Below are 16155 nucleotides of genomic sequence, written 5' to 3'. Positions count from 1 at the left end.
TTTAAAAAAAATAAGTGTGGCTTACCTTATTCAAAGGTTTAAACAATTCGGTTATTGGGCTATGGAAATGTTTTTTGGGGAAAGGCCTATTTACATCAAGGTCCAACAAATGAATGGTTTGGATCCTCGAACAAGGTGGGTCCCAGTGAAATTTCTAAGAAATGCACATTATATAATGCTCGCCGTACTCATTTTGTTTAAAAATAGAGTGGAGTCCACCTTGTTCGAAGATCCAAACCTTTCATTTCTTGGCACTCGATGTAAACCATTCAGTTGTTAGGCCCAAAAATCATATCCATAGGATGATCCCAACCATCCAGTCTATAGAGATTTCTATGTTTTATCAACTTTTCGATCTTCGAACAAAGTGGCCCAAGTGATTTTTAAAAAAATACATACCCCCATGTATGGGCACCATATATTGCTTATTTATTAGCAAATTTATTGGGGCCTACATTGTTCAAAGATCCAAACCGTTTATTTGTTAGGCACTCCCCCCAAATATTATCTCTACGTGATGATTCAAACCCTTCGATCTGTTATATGGTGTCTTCCGTCTATAGATCGAATGGTTAGAATCATCCTTTGGTGATGAATTTTGGGGGAAAAGCTTATGTACATTGGGCCCAACAAATGAATGGTTTGGATATTTAGAAGAAGTTGAGCCTAAGTGATGCAAAGTCATAACATAGGTTACGTTTTAAAAAGAAATTATATGATTTGTGGTTGTAGTGTACGAACCCGTACCCACTCAATAGGATGATCCAAACCGTCCATTTGTTGGGCCACACAGTGAATAGATTGTGTCCCAAAAATCATTTACATAGCATGATCCTATATTCCTATTCACGTTGTGATCCAATAAATGGACGGTTTGGATCATCTTATGGGGTGGGCTGTGCCGTACTTTTAAAATATGGGTTTATATGAGTATATGACCACCCATAATAGATTTCTCATGCCTTAATAAAAATAAAAAAAAATACATGAGAGAGATGCGAATGTCAACAGTGTGTGAGAGGAGACAGAGAATGACAAAATGTGTATGTACTTGCTAATTTGCTATACCCGTTGTAGGGGCGCATATGTTCTGGCGGGGGCGAATTTATCGATGCCCTATAGTCCCTCTACACATTGGCATCTCTCTTAAAAAGTTAAAAAGTGGGTTGTTGGATCAATATCAAAGGTGGATGCCCCGCTAGTGTTGGAGCCTTATCGGGCACTGTCGTGCCCTGACCACTGTGTAAATATTGTCTGGTTCTGGGTCTTTTACCCTCTCCAGTTTTGTTTTCCAGCAGCACTAACCGTGCCCGACCCACTCTGCGGGACCCACTCCTTGGAGATGCTGAAAACAGGTCTATACAGGGAGAGGGGAAATCCAAATATATAGCCGAGCAACTGAAAGGGGAAATCGCCAGCACACCATACTAGAGGGAGGACCTGCTTTGATACCATTATGTCACATCTCGACCCACTGTGTAAAACACCATACTAGAGGGAGGACCTACTCTGATACCATTATGTCACGCCCCGACCCACTGTGTAAATATTGTCCGGTTCTGGGTCTTTTACCCTCTCTGGTTTTGTTTTCTAACAGCACTAACTGTGCCCGACCCACTCCGCGGGGCCCACCCTTTCGAGTAGGGGTGTTCATTATTCGGTTTTAACCGAATAACCGAACGGACTGAATTGATACGGTCGGTTCGGTTCTGTTTTTTGCCAATTCGGTTCGGTTTTCGGTTTTTATTTTTGGTTAATTCGGTTATTCGGTTTCGGTTATCTCAGGAAAAAATTTCGGTTAACCGAATAACCGAAATTAACAAATAATAAACATTCTTTTAAAAAAAAAAATGGTGTGTGGGCACTCCGTAGGATGATCCAAACCGTCCATTTGATTGATCACAACTTCAATAGGTTGGGCCTAAAAAACCGTTTCGATAGATTGATCATAGCCCTCCGATCAAACCGTCCAAATAGATTTTTTTTATCTTTTTCTATCACTATTCGGTTATTCGGTTATAACCGAATTTTTAATCTGTTCGGTTTTCGTAAAATTCGGTTCGGTTTCGGTTTCCACAATTTGATAACCGAAATTATTTCGGTTATCAAATTTCGGTTTTTTCGGTTCGGTTGTAACCGGTTGTAACACCCCAACTTTCGAGATGTTGAAAACACGTTTACACAGGAAGAGGAAGAGGAAGAATCCACATACAATTATTTTCAGGGTACAACCTATTTATTTTTTTCTGCCATAGCAAATGAACGGTTTGGATCATCCTACCAAGTGGGCCCCACACTACTTTATATGAAATATACGAGACTTCACACGCACATACCATTAAAAACCTATCCTAAGTTCCTAAACCCATTAGGGCACCGCATAAAAACTTTATTTTACAGTCTTCTAACCGTTCTCACTTCTCATAGAGGAACCATCCTCTCTTAGAATTTGAAACACTGGCAGGGAACAACAAAGCAAGGTGTGTTGGTTGGGGGATAGAAAGCAAAGAAATTAAGGGAACAACAAAGCATGGTATGTGTACACTCTGTTATCAAGAGCTGTTCTTCAATTTAGTAGTATAAGTTCTGAAACAGTTCCCTTGCTGTATTGATTTATTGAAATAAAAATCATATATTTTTTCAAGAATGTTTTGTGTTCTGACCTGTTAAGGATTCTGTCTGTTTGACACTACCTACAAACATGAAAAAATGGGGCTTTCTCAAAAGGCGAATAAAGCTTAATAAGTTCTTCCTACTTGGATTCTTTAATTTGGGATATGGGGTTTTGTTGGGTTTGTTAGAGACTGCTAAATTACACAAAATATGAAGTTCTACAAATGTTTGAACCATTTTCACTATGAATTCTGTGGTCCTGTTTGGCCGAAGAATCGGTCGCAAAGTCTGCAATTTTGGCAACATTTCGCGATCTCTATGTGAAAGTAGTTCTAAAGATAATAGTGATTTCTCAAAGGAATGTGATGCGAAGTTGGGTTTTAAATTTGATTCGCAATCGATATGTGAAAGTAGTTCTAAAGATAATGGGAATGGGTTTGAAGCTAATAGTGATTTCTCAAAAGAATGTGATGTGAAATTGGGTTTTGAGTGTGATTTGGGTGAGAGTTCAATACCCGACGAGACCCTTTTTGGATTTTCGTCTATAGAAAGAGATGATGATGAAGAAATCAATTGTTCAGATAGTAGTTTTCCTCGGCAGAGATTTTATGAGAATCTTAGATGCAAAGTGGATAAGATATTCGAAACCCTCCAACAAGATGGGCCCGGCTGTGATGCAAGATTGGCTCTGGACGAAATGCAGCTCGAGGTTTCGACCCGTCTCGTAAGGGAAGTTCTTAAAAGGATTTCAAAATCCATCAATCATACGAACAAATATCGTAGTGCGAAATTGAGTTATAAGTTCTTCGTATGGTCAGGCCAACAGAAAAACTACAGACACACCTCAAATATGTATAATCTGATTATGAAGATTTTTGCCAATTGTGAGGAGTTCAAGGCCATGTGGAGACTAGTCGATGAGATGATTGAAAATGGCTATCCAACGACTGCTCGGACGTTTAACATTTTGATATGCACTTGTGGGGAGGCAGGCATGGCAAGGAGATTGGTTGAAATGTTTGTCAAGTCCAAAACTTTTGTATTTAGACCTTTCAAGCACTCCTTTAATGCAGTCATACATTCCCTTCTTGCAGTAAATCAATACAATTTGATTGAATGGGTTTACCAGCAAATGCTACTTGATGGGCATTCGCCAGATGTTTTAACTTATAACATGCTTATGTGCGCGAAATATCGGTTAGGAAAGTTGGATCAGTTCCATAGATTGCTCGATGAGATGGGTCGAAGTGAATTTGCTCCGGATTTGCATACATATAACCTTCTCCTTCATGTACTTGGAAAAGGGGACAAACCATTAGCTGCTCTTAATCTTTTGAACTACATGGATGAGGTTGGTTGTCCTCCGACTGTTCTACATTTCACGGCATTAATAGATGGCCTTAGTAGGGCTGGTAATTTGGATGCGTGCAAGTATTTTTTTGACGAGATGGTTAAGAAAGGTTGTGAACCGGACGTAGTATCCTACACTGTTATGATTATGGGATATGCTGTGGCTGGTGAAATAGAGAAAGCTCAAGGAATGTTTGATGATATGATTGTCAAAGGGCAACTTCCAAATGTGATTACTTACAATTCTATGATTCGTGGGTTTTGCATTGCTGGCAAGTTTGAGGAGGCTCGTTCGATGCTCAAGGATATGGAATCAAGGGGATGTAATCCCAACTTTTGGGTTTATAGTACACTTGTAGGGAACCTGCGAAGTGCTGGAAAGCTTTCTGAAGCAAATGAAATAATCAGCCATATGGTGGAAAAGGAACGGTATATTCATCTTATCTCGAAATTTAAGGGCTACAGGAGATGCTGAATGGCAATTGTATTTATAAAGAGATTCTTTGGTTGTAAACTTATTGGAAAATACTACAATGTTACTCATCGTAGCTGGGTCATTAATGAGTGGTAGAGGAAAGGCAATGATTACCATAAGCCAAATGTAAGACTAGATATTCTTTTAAATTATCTTTTCTTCCTACCTTTGGAAAACTTTCTCATATACATGATGAGCCAATACAATAAAGTTAAGATCATATGGGTTCTTATTGGTCATTAGCATTATTCTTTCCATGAAAGTGTGGTAGAAATTTAAAAAACACAGAATTTAAAGCATGTGATATGTATTTGTATCAACACATGATTTATGAAATGGCATACATTCCTGTGCAGAAGTGAACTGTAAGTATAAGTTCTTTATATCTGTGGTGATACAATGTACATACATATGTATGTATGTATACAGATACATATACATGCAAACATTCATTCATTTCAGTAAGCTACGACTCTTTATTTTTTTGAATGATAGCTATGACTCTTTTTGATGCATTAATATCATTGATTTCTCCAGGATATCCTTAAATCATTTAATGAAGGAGCTGCTATTACCCCTTTTTGTTTCTATTGATACCCTCTCTCTCTCTCTCTTGAAAAATTGTTATCAAAAGCATGAAGAAGGAAACGGTAACTAAGAGTGTTAATGTAGTAAAACAGGTTACCAATGGAAACAATAGAGGGTACCAAATAGATGCTTCTACTAATTATTTGCTCTGTATCTTGTTTGCTATTTTTTAAAGAAAACATTTCCAAAATGGGATTTCGTTTGGAAAATCTAGATGAAAATGGCATTGACCGATGAATTGGTCAATTCCGCAGTTTTTTTTGCATTTTGTGGGGATACAAGCTCACTTCCTTGTCTTTTCTGCATGTGTCACAACATGGGATTTCCTCCTCATCTTCCAAAAGAAATCCCATTTGCTAGCAGCACTCATTTTTTCATGTTCTTCAAGTGATTGTTTCTTGCTAGAACAGCCCGTGATTCTGGAAAAGAATTATTATAAGGACATTCTTGGTGCATCCTTTTGCCAACTCTCATGCACACACATTCATGGCCTTGGGTCAACTCCTGAAGTGGCAGTTAGAAAATGATGGTATAGAAAGTTGAGCAAACATGAAAAGTATTTCTATGGTCTTGGGCTGCGACTATTTTCTGATAACTTTGATGACCTTGATATTCTTGTTCTTTCATTTCATGATGATTATATGTTCGCTGTGTATGACTTGGAGTGGCTTGTGTAACTTCTATTCCTGTTTCAAACTAATTTTTATTTTTTCAATGGTTTGAAAAGAAAATCATTGTTTTGCTGACATCTTATACTTTGCTTATCTTTATCTACTTGTTTATTTTTATCGGTTCAGTATAATGTCGGTAGATTGCTTGCAGGTTTAATTTTTATGTAATAAAGGTATGTTTGCTATCTGATTCATCTAGGGTAAGGGCATCCCTCTATTCTTTCGCCTAAGCAGCTCAGAAGTTAAAGGGTTGCTTCTGAAATTTCTTCAACAAATTGTCAACACCAATAAAATTACTTGATTGTTTGTTACTATAATTTTCGGCCCTTATTCTCTATGATGAGGCCTTTGCAGGTTGCATCTGTTTGTGTTGTGAATTTTGTCCATCCTTTAAAGCTTTCTTTCATTGTTCCATCTTCCTTAAGTTTTTACTCCTACAAGGCATTCGCTCGATTTTCTAGATGGAGCTGTGATCTCGTGGAAAAGCCTTTACCTTTGTTTTATCTGCAGATGGACTTGCATTCCTTTTTTTATTGGAGATCTCACCCCCATGATGATTCCCGCCATTGTTTCTGTTATCCCAAAACACCCAATGAAGATGAGTGCCAGAACCAAAAGACAGTAGAGGTATTGGAAGCAAGGGTCTAGGAGCTAAAGATGTATTGCCTTCTCAAACCACAGAATGGAGCATGAGTCTTCTCCTCAATTACACTCTCTTCTCTGTGTCACAAAGGATCTATTGCCATTTCAAACCACAAAATTGAGCATGAGTCTTCTCCTCACAAAGGATTTATCATTCCCAACACAAAGTTCCTTCAATCACATATGGTACTATACAGAAGAAGCGAGAAGGAAAAGAATCATGTGGGAGAGTAGTCTGTTTTTTACTAAACTTTGCAACATATTCACTTATTTCTAACATATAGTTCCTCCGTGGAAGCTTTGACACATATTACTTTTTGCCAGATCTGATTTGGAACCTTGGAGTTCCCAATTAGTATAATTTTACTCACTGGTAGCATTAAACCACTGAAAATCTGAACCATACCTAGGCTTGTCACTGTGCATGTGAGTGGTTGTGACTTAGCTTGCTTATTAAAGAGAGTTTCAAGCTCCAACAAGACCGCACGGACTAAAGAAATTCCTCCCGTCCCAGATCTCGAAGCTCCTCTGTAACTCTGTATTCATATCCCTTCGTGCTTGGTTTTACCTTTTAAACTGAACTGCTTAGGACTGATTGGTAAACTGATTTCCTACTGTTTCTTTTTTCAACTCCGATAACTTCAAGATAACTACATGCACCTGCATATTCATTTCCAATAGTCTTGAAACTTTGTTGAATACAAATGTTCAGGTTGAAAGGATTGGAAGACATAGCAGATTAAATGATTCTGTCAAGAGGCAATTTTGGGAAGATATGGATGAAGTAGTCCAAGGAATACCACATCGATAGAAGTTATTTATAGGAGGAGATTTAAATGGACATGTGGGAAGAACTAGTGGAGGTTTTGAGAGGGTTCATGGTGGATTCGGTTTTGGCAATAGGAATGAGGCAGGAGAAGATATTTTAGGGTTTGCAGTGGCATATGATTTGATGTTAACAAATACTTTTTTTTAAGAAAAGAGATTCACACTTGATAACCTTTAGCAGTGGCACCAACTGTAGCCAGATAAATTTTATCCTCACTAGGAGGGGGGACAGATCTGCGTGTAAAGATTGTAAAGTTATACCCGGGGAGTGTTTAGTCACACAACATAGGTTGGTGGTGTTGGATATATGCATCAAACATTGGAGGAGAAAAGATAGAGATGTTAGACATCCGAGGACTAGGTGGTGGGATCTCAAAGGGGAAAAACTAAAGATGTTTAAGGATAGACCGCTTAAAGAAGGACATTGTAGTCCTGATGAGGGGACTAATATTATGTGGAATGGGATGTCTAATTATATCAGGAAAGTGGTTATGGAGAATCTGGAAGAAGTGGGCCGCCCTCTAAAGACACATGGTGGTGGAATGAGAAGGTCCAAAAGGCGATTAAGTCTAAAAGAGTGTTATAAATATTTGCATACGTGTAGAAATGAGGAGAACATTGAGAAGTATAAATTGGCTAGAAAAGAAGCTAAGAAGGCAGTAAGGGAAGCTAGAGGCAAGGCATATGAGGATTTGTACCACAAGTTAGGGACGAAAGAGGGTGAAAAAGATGTCTACAAGCTTGCTAAGATAAGAGAAAGGAAGAGCAGGGACTTGAATCATATAAAATGCATCAAAGAAGAGAATCACAGATTGTTAGTAAAAGAAAACAAGGTTAAAGAGAGGAAGAGTGGTGGAGAAGTTACTTCGATAAGTTGTTTAATCGAGAACCTGTAGCGAATTTGGGAGAACTTGATAATGCTTTTGCTGATACAAACCGGAGGTTTGCTCATAGAATCCGAACATCAGAGGTAAGAGTAGCTATGAAAAATATGAAATTAGGTAAGGCTAGGGGGCCTGACGATATTCCTATTAAGACTTGGAGATGCTTGGGTGATGTGGGTTTGGTTTGATTAACTAGATTATTTAATAATATTTTGAAGATTAAGAAGATTCCTGATGAGTGGAGGAAGAGTACATTACTACCTACCTATTTATAAGAATAAAGGGGATATTCAGAGTTTGTACCAATTACCGGAGAATCAAGCTAATGAGTCACACTATGAAGCTCTGGGAGAGGGTAATTGAGCATAGACTAAGAAAAGAGACTAAGGTGTCAGAGAATCAGTTTGGCTTCATACCCGGATGATCGACTATGGAAGCTATCTTCTTAATTAGGCGCTTAATGGAGAGATTTAGAAAAAATAAAAAGGACCTTCATATGCTTTCCATTGATTTGGAGAAAGCGTTTGATAGGGTTCCCAGGAATGTTATGTGGTGGGTCCTTGAAAGGAAAAAAGTGCCTACTAAATATGTTGATATGATTAAGGATATGTACGATGGAGCAGTAACTCGTGTCAGAACCACGGATGGCACGTCTAGTGAGTTTACAAGTACAATAGGACTGCACCAAGGATCAACTCTAAGCCATTATCTTTTTACGCTAGTTATGGATGATCTTACGGAGGGTATCCAGGATGAAGTGCCGTGGTGTATGTTATTTGCAGATGACAAAGTATTAATCGACGAAACCAAAGCATGAGTAAATGCTAAGTTAGAGTTATGGAGAACGACTTTGGAATCCAAAGGTTTTAGACTGAGTAGGACTAAGACAGAATATATGGAATGCAACTTTAGTAATGTAAGGAGGCGGGATGAGGATGTAGTAAATATGACTGGACAGGAGGTACCTAAGAGGGATATATTTCGCCATCTTGGTTCAATTCTACATAAGGAAGGAGAGATTGAAGACGATGTTAACCATAGTATAAGAACAGGTTGGTTGAAGTGGAAGCTTGCCTTACGAGTTCTGTGTGACCGTAAAATCCCTACCAAGTTGAAGGGAAAGTTTTATAAGACAACTGTGAGGCCAGCCATGCTGTATGGCTCTGAATGTTGGGCAACCAAGAAGCAGCATGTGCATAAGATGAGTGTAGCGGAGATGCGAATGCTTAGATGGATGTGCGGCCACACAAGGTTCGATAGAATTAAAAATGAAGACATTCGTAAAAAGGTGGGGGTGACACCAATTGAGGAGAAGATGAGAGAGCACCGCTTAAGATGGTTTGGACATATCCAACGTAGGCCTTTGGATGCTCCGGTGAGAAGAGGCGACTCGTGCCAAATTGATGGAGTAAAAAGAGGTAGGGGCAGACCGAAAACAACTTGGGTAGAAACAGTGATGAAAGACTTGATAGCTAGGAACATAGCAGAGAACATGACCTTGGATAGGATAGAATGGAAGAAAATGATCCACGTAGAAGAACCCAACTAGAGCCAGGATTAGAACCGGATAGATTCCTTTCACATTCTTCATGAAAATTTTCTAAATGATTCATTTAGCCGACCCCAACTAGTTTGGGACAAAGGCTTTGTTGAGTTGAGTTGAGTTGAGTAATTGTTTGCCTCACATTATGTGTTCGGTTGCTGGGTTCAGCTCAAGATGATCTGCTCTTTAACTATTTCGAGCACACATTACTGATGTTCTTTATTTGAGACGACCTCCTTAGCTGATTGAGAAGTAACAAGGGGACGTAGGTAACATTTGTGCATTCTGGGTGACAACAGTCCTAATAAATGTTGCGAACAGATGATGTCAGTTACGTTGTGTGGTTAACTTGAGAAAGTTCCTTCGGCTCATCAGTTACCGCTGGAAGCACATAGCTCCTGTCTCCAGAAAAGCATTGGGGGTTTTCTTCAACGTTCCCTGCAACTCTGCCTCAGCTTGAATTTTCAATGATCTCTCTGGCAACCAAAAAAAAAAATCTAGTTCATATTAGGTGATGTGCCTACATATATCAATGGACATGAGCAAAGTTGGGCATGCATTTGTTCATGTATCTAGGGAAAAGGACATGGCCTTTTGCTGCTCGATATTCACTTGCTGCTGGCTTTAGTGTCACAATTTCATAATGAGTCAAGAGAAGGAGCTTGAACAAGCAGCTGGGTCTTTTAGAAAGAGAAACCTGTTTTAGAAATTATTTTGCACAAGTGAATTTTCTGCTCATGAGAGTTACATAAAAATGCCCCCTCTAACTTCCTTGCTTCTGCTGGTTGTCAAGAGACATTAAAAGCTCTAACCCTTTCTCAAGTTTAGGAAGGTTGAACTTAGTGCTAAATCCAATCGGGCAGAACATAACCAACACACAGGTCTCATAGGGTTCTGCCATGCTAATTTTTGTACTGATTGTTCAAAAGGTGTTTGTTGCTGACTGGGTGAAGTTTCTATGAATTTTCAGCCCTTGAGTATTCTGAGTTTGAAGAGCTTCCAAGATCTGGTTTTGTGTAAAGATTATTGTAGTTCCTTCCAAATTATTACTTCATTAAGTGCAATGTGCAGTTCTGAGTTAACTTGGATGCAGGAGTGCTTGAAGCCAAGGAGCTCAATGGTTAGTCTCTCTATTTTGATAACCTGGAGAAGCATAAGGAGGTGCAGTGCTTTGACAATGAATCAAGCATTCTTTAATTTCTTCAAGGTGTCTGCGTTCATAGCAACCCCTGTGTCAGAATATTTCTCAGGCTTGGTTCTGAACTTGAAAGAATAATGCTATCATCAAGATTCCCTCTTCTAGGGCTGCAACAGGGTCGGGTTGGGTCGGGTTTTTCAAAACCCTAGCCCAACCCTTGATCCCATTATCTTGGCCCTAACCCGCCCTGACCCTGAGTCAGGGTCGGAAAACCTCAACCCATTACCCGCCCTACAGGGTATTGTGCTGGCCCTGGCCCGCCCTGATTGGCCCCGATTGGGCCGGGCCGGGCCTAATTGACCCTAGTGCAAAAATCTGTTAAGAGTGCCAATAATAAAGCAACCACTTATCATATGGAACAAAATGATCAATAAACAGAGAAAGGGAACAAAATAAGACAATATGAATTCAACAACATGCGGGCAACAAAGACAATTAATAATAATAATCTAAAGAAACATCAATCCAAGATAATAGAAAACATTAGCAAAAGAAACATGCACATATGGTTCAATTCTATAATAGAAAACTAAGGGTCGGGCTGGGTCATGGTACCCGAGGCATTAACCCAAAACCCGCCCGACCTGAGTCAGGGTAAAAAAAAATGAACCCTGACCCTGTTCGGGCTCAGGGCGGGTCAGGGCTGACAGGGCCAAACTTGCACCCCTACCCTCTTCTATACCACAACAGATTACTACTTTGAGGACATACTCCATGTTGTCAAACCAAATCAGAGAGTCACAAGTGTCTGTGGTCACCTCTCTGCACATGATTTAAAATTTAAGTGATTTTTATTATTATTGGGAGTTACCTCTTTTAAAACTAACTGTTTTTATTCTTATTAGTTACCTAAGTTTTAGGAAAGTTATAGGTGAGACAGATTCTAGGGATATTAAAGACAGAGAGAGGAGTGGGGAGGTGAGAATAATTTCAACCGCCTCACTCTTTACTCTCATAAAAGACCTCTCTCTTACCTCTCAAAAAATACCTTTTCAACAGTTAGGCTCTTGAATAACTTCTTCTAATTTTTCTCTAAAAAATTTCTCACCTAACACCATATTCTCATGTGAAAAAACCCCACTACTTTGATTGTTTTTATCTTGGCTTCTTTTATATTTCACTTTCTTTTGAAGAAATGGGCAATTATAGTTGTTGGGGAGCGTTTCACTGCACAAAAACAACCCTGGAGGATTGTTGTATCTTGAGAGTTGAATGTTTGTGTGTGCAACAACCCTGGAGGATTGTTGTATCTTGAGAGTTGAATGCCATCAAACCCAGTGCAGAAGAGGGCGTATCGTCTCAAAGGAGAAAACATTATTCAGCATGCCTCAATCCATACATATAGGGTATTTCTTAACTTTTCTCATGAATGATTTTATTAGTTTGATTTATCTTTATTGATTATATAATTAGATCTATAGTAAAAATATTAACAGAAAATTCTAATTAGATTATTTGACATAATCGCTAACAATTTCTTGACATAGAAGTTGTTCGCTCCAAAAAGCCATCTTTCACACTCAAAAGAAAATATACTCAATATTTTACACGATATCGGGATAGCATCTCATGTTTCTAAGTTTCCAAAGTATTAACATATCAAGCAATCTTCTGATGATGAAGGCCCACTTGATGATACTGCCTCTAATCGGAGATTGATTGGACAACTCATTTATCTCACTAGAACAAGACCCGATATTCTTTATTCGATTCATATTCTAAGGCAGTTCATGCATGGTCGAATAAAACCTTATCTTCATGCTAATAAAACCTCATCTTCATGCTGCACATCATCTCTTAAGTTACCTTAAAGTGTTCTCCTGGAAAAAAGATTGTTATTATCCTCTTGTAGCTCTCGCACCTTATCAGGTTATTGTGATTCAAATTGGGCTAACCCATGACAATGATGTCCGCTAGTGGTTACTGCACATTTCTTGGGAATTCTCCACTCTCATGGAAAACCAAGAAGCAAAGCACCTATCTAGGTCCACTTTAGAACCTGAGTCTCGATCAATGGCTTTGGTCAGTTATGAGTTTACTTGGCTCAAGTATCTTCTGAATAATCTTGGTGTCATACAACATCATTGCAGCCAATCCTATCTTCCTTGAAAGTACCAAACATATTGAATTGGATTTTCATTTAATTAGAGAGAAAATTCAAAGCGGTCTTCTCAAAACCTCATATCTCCCAATAACGAAACAACTTGTTGATTTATTCATGAAAGCATTGGGAAAACTACAGTTTTCAACATCTAATTGGCAAGCTGGGCATGATTAACATCTATGCTCCAACTTCAGGGGGAGTATTAGAGAAAAGTGTGAGGAAAGCATTGGATATAATTTACTGGAGAAAAGTGTATAGAGGCAAGAATTAGACGCTATTGGCATATACAAGCGGCATGCTATTAGAGAAAAGTGTATGAGAGGCAAGCATTTGATTGATGCTATATTGTTGCCTATTTTGTTCTTTCTGTATATACACGATTTGTGTAGTATAAATTTCCTTTTATAGTCATTGGATTACATTGTCAAAAGTATTCCCATTATTTTACACACACTCTTTACATCAACGAAAAACACAACTATTACACATCAATTTGTTTATGAAGTTATGTGGTATAAAGGTTGAAGATGCTGTTTCAACATCTAAGGGGCCCTTGAAACCACCCTTCTTATTAAGGGCTTCCTTTTATGGCTCTTGAAAACTATTTGCATATATTACCTTGGCAACTGATATCGGCACATACATGTTTTGATAATGGGACAAAGTCGCATTGTTTTATATGCTGTAGTCAGCAGTGAAAGGCTAACAGGAGCTTTTCGAGAATTACAACCAACTGGTCATACAATATAAGACATATAAGACAAGGTGATTCTTCTCATTATCAAAATATGGTCGATCCGTAGCCATTGTCTTATAAGTAGTTTTGAAGTTAAATATGTATATTTGTAAATAATGATTATAATAAGGGAAATGATAAATGCGCCCCTTTTCATCACTTGGGACACCCAGCTGCATTGTACGTGGCAATCAGGTCACTTCATTCCTTCAAATGTGAAGTACATCAGCACCTTTGCAGTCATAGATACACTCTAGCTGGGTGTCCCAAGCGATGAAAAGGGGCGCATTTATCATTTCCCTTATAATAATTGTAGAAATGATTCATGCCTCTTCAGATATCACCAAAATCCATCTTTATTTATGGGTTAGATTATTTTAAGTTCATATTAATTAATTATAAATCGGATACTAATATTCCTGAAACAAGGTATCAGAAGATCGAAAAGTTTGCATTTGCGGTTGTCGTTGCCGCCAGAAAATTGCGTCCATACTTTCAAGCCCACACCGTAGTTGTTCTCACCGACCAACCATTGTGCAAAATCCTTCAAAAACCGAACACTTTGGGACGATTAATCAATTGGGCGGTAGAACTTGGCGAATTTGACATACAAGTGCGACCTCGCCCCGCAATTAAGTCGCAAGTACTTGCCGACTTTGTGGTAGAATGCATGGCTCCGACCGAAGACTTGGGGGGTAGGAGGAGATAAAAGATGAACAAGAAAAACAATATCCATGGATGTTGTTTGTCGATGGATCAGCCAATGCAGGCGGAAGAGGAGCAGGATTAGTCTTGGCCGGACCCGATAAATTTCTAGTGGAATATGCTCTGAAACTCAACTTCAATTCTTCCAATAACGAGGCCGAGTATGAGGCACTCCTGGCCGGACTGGCATTAGCCCTTGAATTGGAAGCCGACCGACTAAAAGCCCATAATGATTCACAACTCGTGGTTGGACATATTAATGAACTCTATGTGGCAAAAGATCGAAGGATGCTTAAATACCTAGAAAATGTGAGAGGGAAAATCTCCCTTTTCAAAGAATTTGAGATTGTGCAAATTTCTAGAACCCTTAATGCAAGAGCCGATGCCCTATCCAAAATGCCTTCCTCGGAAACCACTAGCTGGGGGAATGTGTATACTGAGGTTCTCTCCCGTCCCAGCATAGAGAGAGAGAGAGAGAGAGAGAGAGAGAGAGAGAGAGAGAGAGAGAGAGAGAGAGAGAGAGAAGAAGTTACTCATATTGATCATGAACCCAGCTAGATGGACCCCATAATACAGTATCTCAAAGACGGTATCTTGCCAGATGACCGAAAGGAAGCAAGGAGAATTACTGCCAAATCCGCCCTTTACATCCTGAAAGGTGAAGTGCTCTATAAACGATCATTTTCTTGGCCACTACTAAAGTGTCTCCGACTCATAGACGCCGATCGAGCAATGATTGAGGTACATGAAGGCATATGTGGAGATCACTCAGGGGCAAGGTGCTGGCTCATAAGATCCTTCGCCGAGGATTCTTTTGGCCGACCATACTGGAAGATGCCCAGCACTATGTCAAGAAGTATGAACAGTGCCAAAAGTTTTCATCGGTACCTCGTCAGCCCGCAACCCAATACTCCCCTATCTCCAGCCCAATTCCCTTTGCGATGTGGGGAATGGATCTATGAGGTCCATTTCCATCATCAGTAGGCGGACATAGGATGCTATATGTCGCGATAGACTATTTCACCAAATGGGTAGAGGCCAAAGCAGTAAAAAATGCCACTTCTAAGGCGACAGAAACCTTTTTCTACCATGACATCATATGCAGATATGGAATACCAATGAATAAGAAAAACAATATCAATGGATGTTGTTTGTCGATGGATCAGCCAATGCAGGCGGAAGAGGAGCAGGAAAAGTCTTGGCCGGACCCGATAAATTTCTAGTGGAATATGCTCTGAAACTCAACTTCAATTCTTCCAATAACGAGGCCGAGTATGAGGCACTCCTGGCCGGACTGGCATTAGCCCTTTGCGAAAGACTCATGATCGAATAAAGATTTACTTCGGTCGGACATCCACAAGCAAATGAACAAGTCGAGGTAACCAACCGAATTCTCCTTCAAAGTTTTAAAAAGAGAGTTGAAAATGCCAAAAACACTTGGGCATCAGAGTTACCGAATGTCGTATGGGCATACTGAACTACATGCACCGCAACGGGTGAATCCCCATTCAACCTAGCATTCGGTGTCGAAGCAATTATTCCTGTTGAGATAGCCATCCCTTCTCCAAGGGTCGAGTGCTATAATGAACATATGAACGACGAACTCATGCGAAGCAGCTTGGACCTCGTTGAAGAGACCAGAGAGAAAGCTCAGATTAGAGTCGCCGCATACCACGCTCGGTATTATAACCATCGGATGAAAGAAAGAGCTCTTAAGGAAGGAGATCTGGTACTTCGACGGGTAGAGGTTTTAGACCCAAGGAATGTCGGAAAACTCACCCCCTCATGGGAAGGGCCCTACAGAGTTACAAGGATCTT

The 16155-nt window shown here is 39.5% G+C and overlaps 1 protein-coding gene across 1 annotated transcript; it reads left to right on the top strand.

The window, feature by feature from the left end:
- Nucleotides 1–2531: 2531 nt before the first annotated feature.
- LOC143859303 (uncharacterized) lies at nt 2532–4614 on the top strand. The gene has a single exon (XM_077370028.1). It carries the CDS (start codon nt 2858–2860, stop codon nt 4436–4438), a length of 1581 nt encoding a protein of 526 aa, XP_077226143.1. The 5' UTR covers nt 2532–2857; the 3' UTR covers nt 4439–4614.
- The last annotated feature ends 11541 nt before the right edge of the window (nt 4615–16155 follow it).

This window comes from Tasmannia lanceolata, unplaced genomic scaffold, assembly GCF_043159265.1.
Source record: "Tasmannia lanceolata isolate RefF3 unplaced genomic scaffold, GAP_Taslan_0.1 ptg000029l, whole genome shotgun sequence".
NCBI lineage: Eukaryota > Viridiplantae > Streptophyta > Magnoliopsida > Canellales > Winteraceae > Tasmannia > Tasmannia lanceolata.
Note: the sequence above shows the minus strand (reverse complement) of the source record. Positions and strands in the feature narration are given on the sequence as shown.

Coding starts and splice junctions, on each gene's coding strand:
- LOC143859303 (XM_077370028.1), top strand. CDS start 2,858: ATGAATTCTGTGGTCCTGTTTGGCCGAAGAATCGGTCGCAAAGTCTGC.